Source organism: Notolepis coatsorum, assembly GCF_963971535.1.
Source record: "Notolepis coatsorum genome assembly, chromosome: 6".
NCBI classification, from domain to species: Eukaryota; Metazoa; Chordata; class Actinopteri; order Aulopiformes; family Paralepididae; genus Notolepis; species Notolepis coatsorum.
This window is the reverse complement of record NC_140170.1, coordinates 16,361,828-16,376,106: the sequence shown is the minus strand read 5'-3', so window position 1 is coordinate 16,376,106 and position 14,279 is coordinate 16,361,828. Positions and strand designations below refer to the sequence as shown.

The 14,279-nt window shown below is 43.1% G+C and overlaps 1 protein-coding gene across 1 annotated transcript in view; it reads right to left on the bottom strand.

Moving 5' to 3' along the window:
• Positions 1-1,834: 1,834 nt before the first annotated feature.
• The window catches only part of LOC311230577 (actin-related protein 2/3 complex subunit 4-like), a 19,302-nt gene continuing 6,857 nt past the window's right edge, over positions 1,835-14,279 (bottom strand). Inside the window, exons 3-6 of the mRNA XM_084316894.1 lie at positions 11,076-11,187; positions 8,965-9,060; positions 5,675-5,845; positions 1,835-3,171 (exon numbers count right to left, since the gene is read on the bottom strand). Of these exons, the coding sequence (XP_084173020.1) occupies positions 3,166-3,171; positions 5,675-5,845; positions 8,965-9,060; positions 11,076-11,187 (385 nt within the window). The 3' untranslated portion in view covers positions 1,835-3,165. The remainder of the gene's footprint in view (positions 3,172-5,674; positions 5,846-8,964; positions 9,061-11,075; positions 11,188-14,279) is intronic.

The following is a 14,279-nucleotide window of genomic DNA, read 5'->3' as shown; positions in this document are numbered from 1 at the left end:
GTACTATACAATTTATTTAAAAACATGTTTCAATATAAATAAGATGGCAAAGTTTGTTGACTGAAATAATACACAATTTTTAGCCTTCATGGCAAATAAATTTTATTTAAAAAGAAATTAGTCACATTTGTGGTGGCCCATTTTGTTTTCAACCAAATGTTGACCAAAACAAAGATTGTCAATCACAAATGTAATTTAGATTAAAGAAAAAATATCTTCAACAAAAATAATCTGTCATCACCTTCAGCAAACTGAAACCTCACTTAGAATTCAGCTCAAAGCACGCCTGGATGATCAGCTGCCTTTGAATGAATGAGTATTTTTTTGTGATTGATGATTTTATGTCCTTTATGTATTTAACAATATAATCAGACATTATAGATGTCTCTGCAATGTGGTCTCTTGTCTTCCTTGTTTTCTTCATATCCACGACTAGATGGAGATCGTTAGGATTAAAGCACTGATATTCAGGATCTAGTCATATTGAAAAGTCTGAATCTGGATCAGGGTGATCCTATCCTGGATTGCTTTGAAATACCGGGACAAAATCTGTCCGAGTTGTCTGATCCTGGATCACAAAAAATGGGATTTAAAAATCGGATCGGATCAGTAGGGATTCAACGTTTTCAACTACTGGGCCCTGAGTGTACATTGTATGTTACTGTTGCACTTTACTGTTACATTTGCACTCTGGTTGGACGCAGTGGCGTTGCGCAATATGTCGGGGCCCCCCCGCAGGTCAGACCATGAGGCCCCGCCCACTCCCCTAAATCAATAATAAAGTGAGAAAATGTAGCTTTTTTTTTTTCGCCGCGTGGGAGCAAACGAGACACATATCGAGACACATATTCGGTTGCAAAAAGGTGTCCCACGGTCTCCTCTATGGCCGTGAATATTTTCACGCGGATCGGAATCACGGCGCGCCCGTGGGACACTTTTCCGTTTCGGCGAGTTTATTCCACGCTTTCCTTTTCTAAGCATTTTCGGGGCTACATGTGAATGAGTAAAAGTTGCGGGACTCCCAGATGTACTCTGCGAAATTTACTGTGTGTAGTAACTATAATACTAACTGCATACCTAGTAACTATAATACTAACTGCATACCTAGTAACTATAATACTAACTGCATACCTAGTAACTATAATACTAACTGCATACCTAGTAACAATAATACTAACTGCATACCTAGTAACTATAATACTAACTGCATACCTAGTAACTATAATACTAACTGCATACCTAGTAACTATAATACTAACTGCATACCTAGTAACTATAATACTAACTGCATACCTAGTAACTATAATACTAACTGCATACCTAGTAACTATAATACTAACTGCATACCTAGTAACTATAATACTAACTGCATACCTAGTAACAATAATACTAACTGCATACCTAGTAACTATAATACTAACTGCATACCTAGTAACTATAATACTAACTGCATACCTAGTAACTATAATACTAACTGCATACCTAGTAACTATAATACTAACTGCATACCTAGTAACTATAATACTAACTGCATACCTAGTAACTATAATACTAACTGCATACCTAGTAACTATAATACTAACTGCATACCTAGTAACTATAATACTAACTGCATACCTAGTAACTATAATACTAACTGCATACCTAGTAACTATAATACTAACTGCATACCTAGTAACTATAATACTAACAGCATACCTAGTAACTATAATACTAACTGCATACCTAGTAACTATAATACTAACTGCATACCTAGTAACTATAATACTAACTGCATACCTAGTAACTATAATACTAACTGCATACCTTATCACTCCAGAATAAAACACCAAAATACAAACAAGATAAAAGTATTTATTTATCACCACTGCCAGTTTACCATCATCATGATCTCCATCTACAATAGGGTCTACTCTGTACTACGACGAGAAACGTGCACCAATTCATTGTCCTCATGGTTTTAGGTTGTAACAAAAACTTAGCAAAAATGATATTTATGTGCATATAGTATTTATATATATATATATATAAAAACAAACCATTTAAATGATCAGAAAAAAGAAATAATTTTTTAATATTGATTAGGGGTTTCTTTAGAAGGACCCGCCCTGATTTAATTTGTTTTGTCCTGAAAGGCAGATATTAAATGAGGCTGGAATCATTATGTACAAAAACTAAATCAATATGAGCACAGGGACATCTGGGTGTTGAAGGGCAGCTCTGTCCCCATCTGTCTGTCTGTCAGCGCCCCCTGTGGGTCTGATCATGTCCTGTCCCCGTCTGTCTGTCAGCGCCCCCTGTGGGTCTGATCATGTCCTGTCCCCGTCTGTCTGTCTGTCAGCGCCCCCTGTGGGTCTGATCATGTCCTGTCCCCGTCTGTCTGTCAGCGCCCCCTGTGGGTCTGATCATGTCCTGTCCCCGTCTGTCTGTCTGTCAGCGCCCCCTGTGGGTCTGATCATGTCCTGTCCCCGTCTGTCTGTCTGTCAGCGCCCCCTGTGGGTCTGATCAGGTCCTGTCCCCGTCTGTCTGTCTGTCAGCGCCCCCTGTGGGTCTGATCAGGTCCTGTCCCCGTCTGTCTGTCTGTCAGCGCCCCCTGTGGGTCTGATCATGTCCTGTCCCCGTCTGTCTGTCTGTCAGCGCCCCCTGTGGGTCTGATCATGTCCTGTCCCCGTTTGTCTGTCTGTCAGCGCCCCCTGTGGGTCTGATCATGTCCTGTCCCCGTCTGTCTGTCTGTCAGCGCCCCCTGTGGGTCTGATCAGGTCCTGTCCCCGTCTGTCTGTCTGTCAGCGCCCCCTGTGGGTCTGATCATGTCCTGTCCCCGTCTGTCTGTCTGTCAGCGCCCCCTGTGGGTCTGATCATGTCCTGTCCCCGTCTGTCTGTCTGTCAGCGCCCCCTGTGGGTCTGATCAGGTCCTGTCCCCGTCTGTCTGTCTGTCAGCGCCCCCTGTGGGTCTGATCATGTCCTGTCCCCGTCTGCCTGTCTGTCAGCGCCCCCTGTGGGTCTGATCATGTCCTGTCCCCGTCTGTCTGTCTGTCAGCGCCCCCTGTGGGTCTGATCATGTCCTGTCCCCGTCTGTCTGTCTGTCAGCGCCCCCTGTGGGTCTGATCATGTCCTGTCCCCGTCTCCACGCATGTGATCAGCAGAAGGAACGTCTGGGGTGTTTTCTTAGAACTGAAAGAAAGAGAAGAAAAAGATAAACAAAAAGGTTTTACAAGAGCTAGCAGAAATATGTATAAAGACTGCAGTTTTACTTCAAAGTTTCTATTACCTTTATTTATTGTAATGTATAATATAACTATATTTATTGTAACGTATAATATAACTATATTTATTTATTGTAACGTATAATATAACTATTTATTGTAACGTATAATATAACTATATTTATTGTAACGTATAATATAACTATTTATTGTAACGTATAATATAACTATATTTATTGTAACGTATAATATAACTATATTTATTGTAACGTATAATATAACTATATTTATTGTAACGTATAATATAACTATATTTATTGTAACGTATAATATAACTATTTATTGTAACGTATAATATAACTATTTATTGTAACGTATAATATAACTATTTATTGTAACGTATAATATAACTATTTATTGTAACGTATAATATAACTATTTATTGTAACGTATAATATAACTATATTTATTGTAACGTATAATATAACTATATTTATTGTAACGTATAATATAACTATTTATTGTAACGTATAATATAACTATTTATTGTAACATATAATATAACTATTTATTGTAACGTATAATATAACTATTTATTGTAGCGTATAATATAACTATTTATTGTAACGTATAATATAACTATTTATTGTAACGTATAATATAACTATTTATTGTAACGTATAATATAACTGAGGGCAAACAGACCCTCATCTGCACCTTTGTTTACATAATATCTGACTTGAGTGCATGCTTACCAACTGTTAGTCTGCAACACTACTATCACCGACATCTAAGAAGGGAGATCCCCCCTTGAATGGCCCTTCTAAGGTTTCTCTCCTCCACACTGCCTGTGGTGCATTTTTTCCTATTGTTAGGTTTTAGTGAGTTTTTCCTTACCTTCGCGTGGGGTATGTCTGGGAGTGCTTGCATTCATTCATTTATTTTGCACTTATTTAAAATTTGTTGGACATTATGGTGTTCTTGTTTTGTTCTTGACTTATTGTTATGTTTCTTCTTGACTTGTTTAAAGAAGACGTGTCCGGCCCATGGGGACATTAACGTGTGTTGTCGGGCCTTACAAATAAATTTGATTTGATTTATTTTTCTCATTATGTTTATATTCAGATCTAATTGTATTACCTATATTTATGTCTTTCTACTATTACCCTGCCCATACCTGTACCTCCCCTCCAACATGCTGCTATGATGCCTGAATTTCTTATCTTAATTAAGGACATACTGTAGAACATGTAACTTTAAAAAGGTGCTTTTTGTGGTAAATAGCTCTACATTCTGACAGCCATCACTGATATAGTGTCTGGTCAGTAACATGGGTCTCCCAGTCCCTCCACTCTGCAGTAAACAGTCATCACTGATACAGAGTGTCTGGTCAGTAACATGGGTCTCCCAGTCCCTCCACTCTGCAGTAAACAGTCATCACTGATACAGAGTGTCTGGTCAGTAACATGGGTCTCCCAGTCCCCCCACTCTGCAGTAAACAGTCATCACTGATACAGAGTGGCTGGTCAGTAACATGGGTCTCTCAGTCCCTCTACTCTGCAGTAAACAGCCATCACTTATATAAAATATGGCTTGGCAGGATATGTATGTGTTTACTGCAGAGTGGAGGGACTGGGAGACCCATGTTACTGACCAGAAACTCTATATCAGTGATGGCTGTTTACTGCAGAGTGGAGGGACTGAGAGACCCATGTTACTGACCAGACACTCTATATCAGTGATGGCTGTTTACTGCAGAGTGGAGGGACTGGGAGAACCATGTTACTGACCAGACACTCTATATCAGTGATGGCTGTTTACTGCAGAGCAGGAGGGACTGGGAGACCCATGTTACTGACCAGACACTCTATATCAGTGATGGCTGTTTACTGCAGAGTGGAGGGACTGGGAGAACCATGTTACTGACCAGACACTCTATATCAGTGATGGCTGTTTACTGCAGAGCAGGAGGGACTGGGAGACCCATGTTACTGACCAGACACTCTATATCAGTGATGACTGTTTACTGCAGAGTGGAGGGACTGAGAGACCCATGTTACTGACCAGACACTCTGTATCAGTGATGACTGTTTACTGCAGAGTGGAGGGACTGGGAGACCCATGTTACTGACCAGACACTCTGTATCAGTGATGGCTGTTTACTGCAGAGTGGAGGGACTGGGAGACCCATGTTACTGACCAGACACTCTATATCAGTGATGGCTGTTTACTGCAGAGTGGAGGGACTGAGAGACCCATGTTACTGACCAGACACTATATCAGTGATGGCTGTTTACTGCAGAGTGGAGGGACTGGGAGACCCATGTTACTGACCAGACACTTATATCAGTGATGACTGTCAGAATGTAGAGCTGTTATTTTAACAAAATACCACTCACAGCGCCTTTTAATTCTAAAATCAGTGCAAAGCCACTACAAACACATTTTTCCAAGGAACACAAAAGCCTGACGTTCTTGAGGAACTCCTCGGCGACGACGCGGGCTCTGGCGTTGACCGACAGCTTCATCTCACTGATCTCCTTGTCGATCTCCTCCATGAAGTGAAGGACGAAGTCCACCAGCTTGTGTCTGAACATCTGCTCCGTGTGGAAGTTGGTGATGAGGAAGCTGATGTCGTATCCCTGGAGACGGATCAGAACCAAACCAGGTGATCACAGACGCCATCGTCGGACAGGAAGGCGCCGGAGACGCTGATCGTCTTTAGAGAAACATTTAATATAACGGAACGTAGACCAATCTCAGTCACTCTTAGGTCGCTTTCACACAGGGGCTGTTTGGTCCGGACTTTCGGACCAGAATTCGATAGTCCGGTTTTTCGGGTCTGTGTGAATGCGCGTCGAACTCGGTCCGCGGACCAAGCAGGCGAACTCTAGTCCGCCTGAAAACGTAGGTCTCGGTTCGGCTTCATCGAACCAAACGCGAACCAAATATAGGAAGTGATTATTATTACCACTGCTCGCAGCACTCACTGCAAAACAAGCACACTGCATCTAATCTCTCTATCTATCTATCTATATATGTCTGTGCATCTTGGGAAGAAGGAAGAAAAAACGCGGCTTATTATTATTACCGAGGCGCGCGGCTTATTATATTATTAAAACAGCTACTTGTGGGCACTCATAAAAACACTGTGGTCTACAAGTTGTTTAGCGAGAGGATGGTGGTAATGTGCTTCAATAGAACAATGGATCAATGCCATGTCAAAACTCGGCTCCGCTGATCTGGAGGGCTCCGCAGTACACACACAGACACACACACACACGCGCGCGCGCGCACACACGGGATCGCAGCCACACACACATTTCCACTGTCCAATAGACAAGCGCCCTTTTCGACCGCGTGACATTGTTCAGAAGGTCTCGGTCCGCCTCACAGATAGATATCTGTGTGAAAGCAGGCGAACCAAATGAAGAATGCAACAATGTTGCAACTTCACCCCCAGAACCGCACCGAGTCCACCAAAACTATATGTGAAAGCGACCTTATTGTATGGGACCAAATTCGGTCACGCCCCATTCCCAGTAAAAAGTGGGAATCTCTATAATGTGTTTTGGGCGACGGTGTTAACGGAAGTGCGAGGGTAGCCTCTCAAGTTGACGATACACAACACTTTCTGTTGTCAGTAGATGGCAGCATTGGTTTAAAATTAAAAAGGTGAAAATGTTGAAAACTACAACATTAATACAATTCCCAAGACCTTTAGCACAGGTCACAGGTCACTGGGACGAGTCTATTCTTTGACGCGATCTGAACAGCGGTAAACTATTAATGGGACCAGAGTACAGTGATCGAGAATGGTCACCCAATTATCTTAACAAAAGTGCATCATTAGCATTATGTTTGTTGTCTAAACGGGAACATAATGGTACAATTTAAGATTTGAATGTTATCCGCATATAAAGGACAAATAAAACATCGTTAATTTGTAAGAAACCTCAATGAAAACGGCGCAGGGTAAGTTATATTCGCTATTGTTATGAAAATGTGATAGAATCCTATAAAAATGTGGACGCATTTGGTCACCGTGACGTTAGTGCAAATAAATCACCTGTGTTTTCTTCAGAGTGATACACGTGACATTAATCAGATCCTCCTCTTCCTTCCAACGTGTCACTCCCCCTTCCTGTCTGACTACCGTGGGATCCAGAGCCCTCTCCCGCTGCGCCCCCCCCCCCCCACCTCTGGAATTCCCCCACAAGACACCCGTGAAATAGACAACCTCTCCCCACCTTTGTTTCCCGTCTCAAAACACATCTGTTCATTCTGGCATACTCACTTTCATTTAAGTTTATTACAACTGCTCCCCTAATGTAACTATGTAACTCTGTACTACTATTTTTTCTGTGTGTAATTGTATTTGTTTTTAACCCTGTACGGCGACCTTGGGTGCTCAGAAAGGTGCCTTTAAATAAAATGCATTATTATTAGGGATGCTGGATTTTTTTACCGATACCGATATACCGATATTGTCCAACTCTTAATTTCCAATACCGATATCAACCGATACCGATATATAATAATATTATTATTATTATTATTATTATTATTATTATTATTATTATTATTATTATTATTATTATTATTATTATTATTATTATTATTATTATTATTATTATTATTATTATTATTATTATTATTAAAAACAGACTATTTAAACCCTTCACACAATCGGAAGCCTGTTGCCCTGTTTTAGCCGATAAGCAACAGGCATCCAATTGTGTGAAGGGTTTAAATAGTCTGTTTTTAATAATAATAATAATAATAATAATAATAATAATAATAATAATAATAATAATAATAATAATAATAATAATGCATTTGAATGCGTTTCTAATGTCATGTGTCACTGAAGAAAACACAGATGTGTTAACACGTTGGTGATTTATTTGCACTACATATTAAATATTTTTAGAAACATTGGTGATTTATTTGCACGCTATTAAATGTTTTTCTAAAGATGATCCATACAATTTACGCTGAGGAGACTTATTTGACCCAGGTCTGGATACGTGTCATTACAGCTACAACTAACCCTCTTACTGTCCTATACTATCATGCACTCTTCCTAATATACCATGTCTCTACTACTACGCACTCAACACTGCAGCACTGCTGACTTGTCGTACAGAACCTTCCTGCTGACTTGTTGTACAGAACCTTCCTGCTGACTTGTCGTACAGAACCTTCCTGCTGACTTGTTGTACAGAACCTTCCTGCTGACTTGTTGTACAGAACCTTCCTGCTGACTTGTCGTACAGAACCTTCCTGCTGACTTGTCGTACAGAACCTTCCTGCTGACTTGTCGTACAGAACCTTCCTGCTGACTTGTTGTACAGAACCTTCCTGCTGACTTGTTGTACAGAACCTTCCTGCTGACTTGTTGTACAGAACCTTCCTGCTGACTTGTTGTACAGAACCTTCCTGCTGACTTGTCGTACAGAACCTTCCTGCTGACTTGTCGTACAGAACCTTCCTGCTGACTTGTCGTACAGAACCTTCCTGCTGACTTGTTGTACAGAACCTTCCTGCTGACTTGTCGTACAGAACCTTCCTGCTGACTTGTTGTACAGAACCTTCCTGCTGACTTGTTGTACAGAACCTTCCTGCTGACTTGTTGTACAGAACCTTCCTGCTGACTTGTTGTACAGAACCTTCCTGCTGACTTGTCGTACAGAACCTGTAGGTCACTTTGGATGAAAGCGTTTCAGCTAAACGACTGAATGTAAACGAGCGCTCTCACCTCCACTGGCTTCCTCCTCAGGATGAAGAAGTTCTCCGCTCTCATCATCATGAAACGCATGAACTTGTGGCACAGGATCTTCTCAATCTCGTCCGCCTGCAGGTGGAAGACGTGCCGTCAGTTCAGAAGCGTCCCGGATCTACACGGATCTACACGGATCTACCCGGATCTACCCGGATCTACATGGATCTACACGGATCTACACGGATCTACCCGGATCTACCCGGATCTACACGGATCTACACCTCTAACTAACACGTGTGACGAGTTAGAAAACAAGACAATCAAGCATCAAAGAGGCTATTTATCCACATCCGTCTGTACACACCTGCATATAACCCTCGTTACATATCTGTAGTAGTTACTATATCTATATCTGTACATATCCAAGGTTCGGACCTTCATTCATTACGTTGGCACTCGAATCTTAACTAATGGGTTCGAACCTCCGCTTTCCCCCCACAATTTATTTTTTTATTTATTTATTTATTTTACACAAAAAATATATATCAGAATATCACAGTACTATGTTGCGTTTACAATAATTTGAAAGTCACGCACGAACACAGACACAACAACACAGTCCTAGATGAGGGGTCACCGTCATACATTATCAGGAAATTAATCAATCATGCAAAAAAGAGAGAGAGAGAGAGACTCACTCACACTCACAGTCTTATTTCATCATAATACAACGTTTCCGAATGGACGTTTGGATTAAACCAAGTGTGTAGGCAGTGATGCTGCACTTTCCCAGCGGAACACAAGCTGCTTAACGTTACACCGGTATGTTTTATGTTATGCACGTTAATTAAGCTATGCACGTTTAGCTGGCTAACGTTAAGAAGGCAGGAGCCGTCGGCCAACACAGATGTTGTTTCAACAAATGGATTCACGAAATGGATCACCATCCAAACGTTATTGAAGCCTCCAGTAAGTTGGTACTACTACTAGGGCTGCCGCGGTTACCGTGATATCGCCGTCACGTCACGCCCACCGCAGAGTCAAGCTGGTTACCGTGATATCGCCGTCACGTCACGCCCACCGCAGAGTCAAGCTGGTTACCGTGATATCGCCGTCACGTCACGCCCACCGCAGAGTCAAGCTGGTTACCGTGATATCGCCGTCACGTCACGCCCACCGCAGAGTCAAGCTGGTTACCGCATCACCGGCTGTTCTTTTATTTTATTTTATTTTTTATAATAATAATTATAGTTGTGTATAGCCTATTTTCTTCACGCCATGTGTTCGAAAGTTTCCACTCGCAGTTGCGCAGTTAACATTCTGATTGAACCCCAGAACTTGTTTTGCTGCTACGGAAAGTTTTCGCGTTGAATCTGCTAAAAACATGAATCTTGTAGCGAAACCCAATCGAAGGGCATTCGGATGCTGCCGTTTTGATCCCGAAAGAAGACGGAGTGGTCACGGTTAGCGAGGACAGGTCAGTTCTGGTTCTGTTCTGGAGCAGTAGATATGCCATATTGTGTGTGTGTGTGTGTGTGTGTGTGTGTGTGTGTGTGTGTGTGTGTGTGTGTGTGTGTGTGTGTGTGTGTGCTGAGCGCAGTTGCTTTAGCTGGTGTTAATTCGCTGGCCACTGGGTTGAACAAACGATTCCATGACGTTATTAGCTGTTATGCAGATGGATAGGACAGTCAGTTCATTCCTAGTTGGTTATTGAACCGAGCGCTTGGTTAACGTTAGCTACCGCGAGTCGGACTCGCGACCAGCAGTTTCAAGAACAGGCTGAACAGCCAGCTGTTTTCAACCAATATTCCTGCTGCAAAGTCATTCTCTTTAATGACAACACTGGAATAAAGATAGACATTTAACGTTAGACTAGAGGCTATAAAGAATAGACTACCACAGAAATAAATGCATTCGAAACGTTTATTTAGGAAAAAATTATTGTAACATTACATAAATAAAATTGTGCGGTAAGGAAAAAATCAATACCGCGGCAGCCCTAACTACTACTTTTAATAACTGCAGTAATATGGGCATATGTTCTACGTTATATAGCCTAAAGTCGAGAGTCGACAGTACTGAACCAGAGAAAACTCTGGCGAAGTTGGAATCCCAAAAACGGGCTTCGGGGACAGCGCCCTACTGACCTGCTTCACGGCGATGCTGACTCGGACAGAGTTGACGGAGCCTTCGATGAGAACCTTCTCCTTGTCGTTACGACTGATGATGACGGGCTGCAAGAGCAGCTCTTTACTGCTCCTGGGAGGGACAGAGACACAAGAGAACGTTTAAATAAATGGTGCGGCACAATGGTGTAGTCGTTAACACTGTCTCCCTCTAGTGGCACGGTGGTGTAGTCGTTAACACTGTCTCCCTCTAGCGGCACGGTGGTGTAGTGGTTAACACGGTCGCCTCACAGCTAGAAGGTCCAGGGTTCGATTCCCGCTTGGGGACCAGGTTTCCATGATGCCAGGTACCCAGGTGGGGTATCTCCCGGGCCGTTCTGTGTGGAGTTTGCATGTTCTTCCCCTCTGTGCTCGCAAGGGTTTCCCCCCCGATAAGACAAACCCAATGGAAACACATGCACAACAGATCGCTAACGCTGTGGCGTCCCTGACGAAGATGAACAGGAGCACTTGGATTGGTCCCCGGGGCGCGGCCCCTGTCTGCTCCCGGCTGCCCTTGGGGGGGGGGGAGGGGGAAGGACAACGGGATGGGTCAAGCGCACAGAGACATTTCATCGGCAACCCAATGCATGTGTGTGTGTTGACTGTGTTCCTGTGTCGCCCATCTCGCATGCGTGTTCAACTGCATGACAAATAAAGACTTCTTCTTCTTCCCTTTTTTTTTTTTTTTTATCCACTTTTTCTCCCCATTTCGCATCTTTTCACCGCAGCAGCTCGAACTCTCAGTGGCGAGGAGTAACGTGTGGGAGGCTCACGCTGCCCCCGATACTTCCTGTTTCCGCCTGTTAGATTTAGATCAATCAGCCAGTATCACCTCTTCATCTGTTGGCTTGTGTAGTTCTGCGTTGTGTTTATTTCTTTGACGTCTTCTCATACTGGCTGTACAATCTTTAATGCAATCCGTAATCATAATAATTCACCACCTTCATAAGAATTCGACACTTGACAGTGTAATACCTTTCTCGGAACACGTTGTTTATTCCATAAACAAAAGCCTCAGATGTTACCCATTTCGTATTGTCCTTGAAGAGTCTTTGATGGAACACTAAATTCATTATTCTATCGTCCCTTCTGCTAGCTGCTTCTGTTAGTCCCATGGTGGTTGAGGCCTCGTCGTTAGCCAAAACCCTTCTTTGTTAGCCGAAGCTAGGCATAGGAGCCCCCCCCCCCCCTCTAGTCTCTCTCTCCACGTCTGCTCGTATCACGCTGTGTCCTGTTCTAACTTACACCCGGAAGGAAACTCACATTTATAATATTCATCATCATCATTATCATCTCGGCATAGCAATGACAGGCCCGCCCCCCTCCTCGTTCCTATGTGACGCGCTGTCTTTGACCACAGCTATTTGACCCAGATCACTATAGCAACGGCAATGTTGATATTAACTTACCCCAAACAAACACTGCCTGCTGACACTCTCTCTCTGCTTCTGTGTTGCTCTCAGATGGCTAGAAGCAGTGCCGTCATCCACCAATATACCTTTTGTTTACATTATATACACTGAAAAACCTCGAGATCCTTCACGCCGTACCGGCGTCACCCAACCGACCTGTAGGAGTCGCTGTCCACAACGTCAAATCCCCACCCACCGGCTTTCCCACCCTCTAACACTGCCAATTGTGTTAGTATGACGGCCGGCCAAGCCGGTAGCAACGCCGAGGGCTGGGCTCGAACCCAGCGTCTGCTGCGTTAGTGGCGAGCGCCTTGCCCACTGCGCCACTCAGCCGCCCCAAGGCTTCTTCTTCTTCATTTATATTCCTCACATGTCACCCGTTCACTCACACACCGACCGCGGTCAACCTGCTCATCGGGAGCAGTTAGGGGTTAAGTGTCTTGCTCAAGGACACTTCGACACGCTGCCCGGGAATGGAACCGGGAAACCAGCCGAGCCACTGTCGCCCCTAGTTCACACACACACACACACACACACACACACACACACACACACACACACACACACACACACACACACACACACACACACACACACACACACACACACACACACACACACACACACACACACACACACACACACACACACACACACACACACACACACACACACACACACACACACACACACACACACACACACACACACACACACACACACACACACACACACACACACACACACACACACACACACACACACACACACACACACACACACACACACACACACACACACACACACACACACACACACACACGTTTTCCCAGATGGAGTACTCGCATGCATTACTCGAGTGGTGCTCAAGTAAAACTTTAGGGACATCTGTTTTTAGAACGTAAAGAGCGTTGCAGCCGCAATAACGAGATATTGTGTGCACACACACGATTTTATTATGTCTTTTTTTATTTTATTACGTCTCATGGACTTTTAATTTAATTATTTTTAAAGCATCTTCATGGTTTAATGCAAACATATGTTGCAGGGACTATTATAATAATCATATTTGTGTGACTGTGTGCATCAAAGGGTTAAATCAAGCATTTTTAAGTGCTTTAGAGGAAATGTCAAAATATCGCGATATAGCGTGTATCGTGATATAGCCAAAAAATATCGCAATATCATTTAGAGGCCATATCGCCCAGCCCTACTATAATAGTAAAATAGTTATTAAAAAATTTGCCCCTAAAAAATATTCTTTGCCCCTAAATTTCTCATTTAGGGGCAAGTGTGCCCCTAGTGAAAAAGCTTAGCGTACAGCCCTGCTTGTACTCCTCCATGTTTCCTGACTCTCTGCCCAGGTTGTAAGCAGTGCGAGAGTTCAGAGCTGCTCTGATAGTACTGTCCACCCACGGTTTCTGGTTTGGGAAAACCCGCACCTTATCGTGATATAGCCAAAAAAATATTACGATATAATTTTAGAGGCCATATCGCCCCGGCCCTAACTCACTCACACACTTACTCACGCCCATCCCTAGCGCTTTGATTCACTCACTCACACTTGCCACACACTTATGGTTCTCACTCGCCAGATAAATTAATCAAACGGTATTTCATTGGTTTATTGAATCTGGCGTTACCAGTGTGCAGCGGTGCCTGTACTGTACGTGTGTTAGGGGTGTGCATGACGGACAAATCATTTTCAAATAGTCTACTGTTCTTAAGACCGAATATTCGACCCCCCCCCCCCCCCCCCCAATAAAGAAAT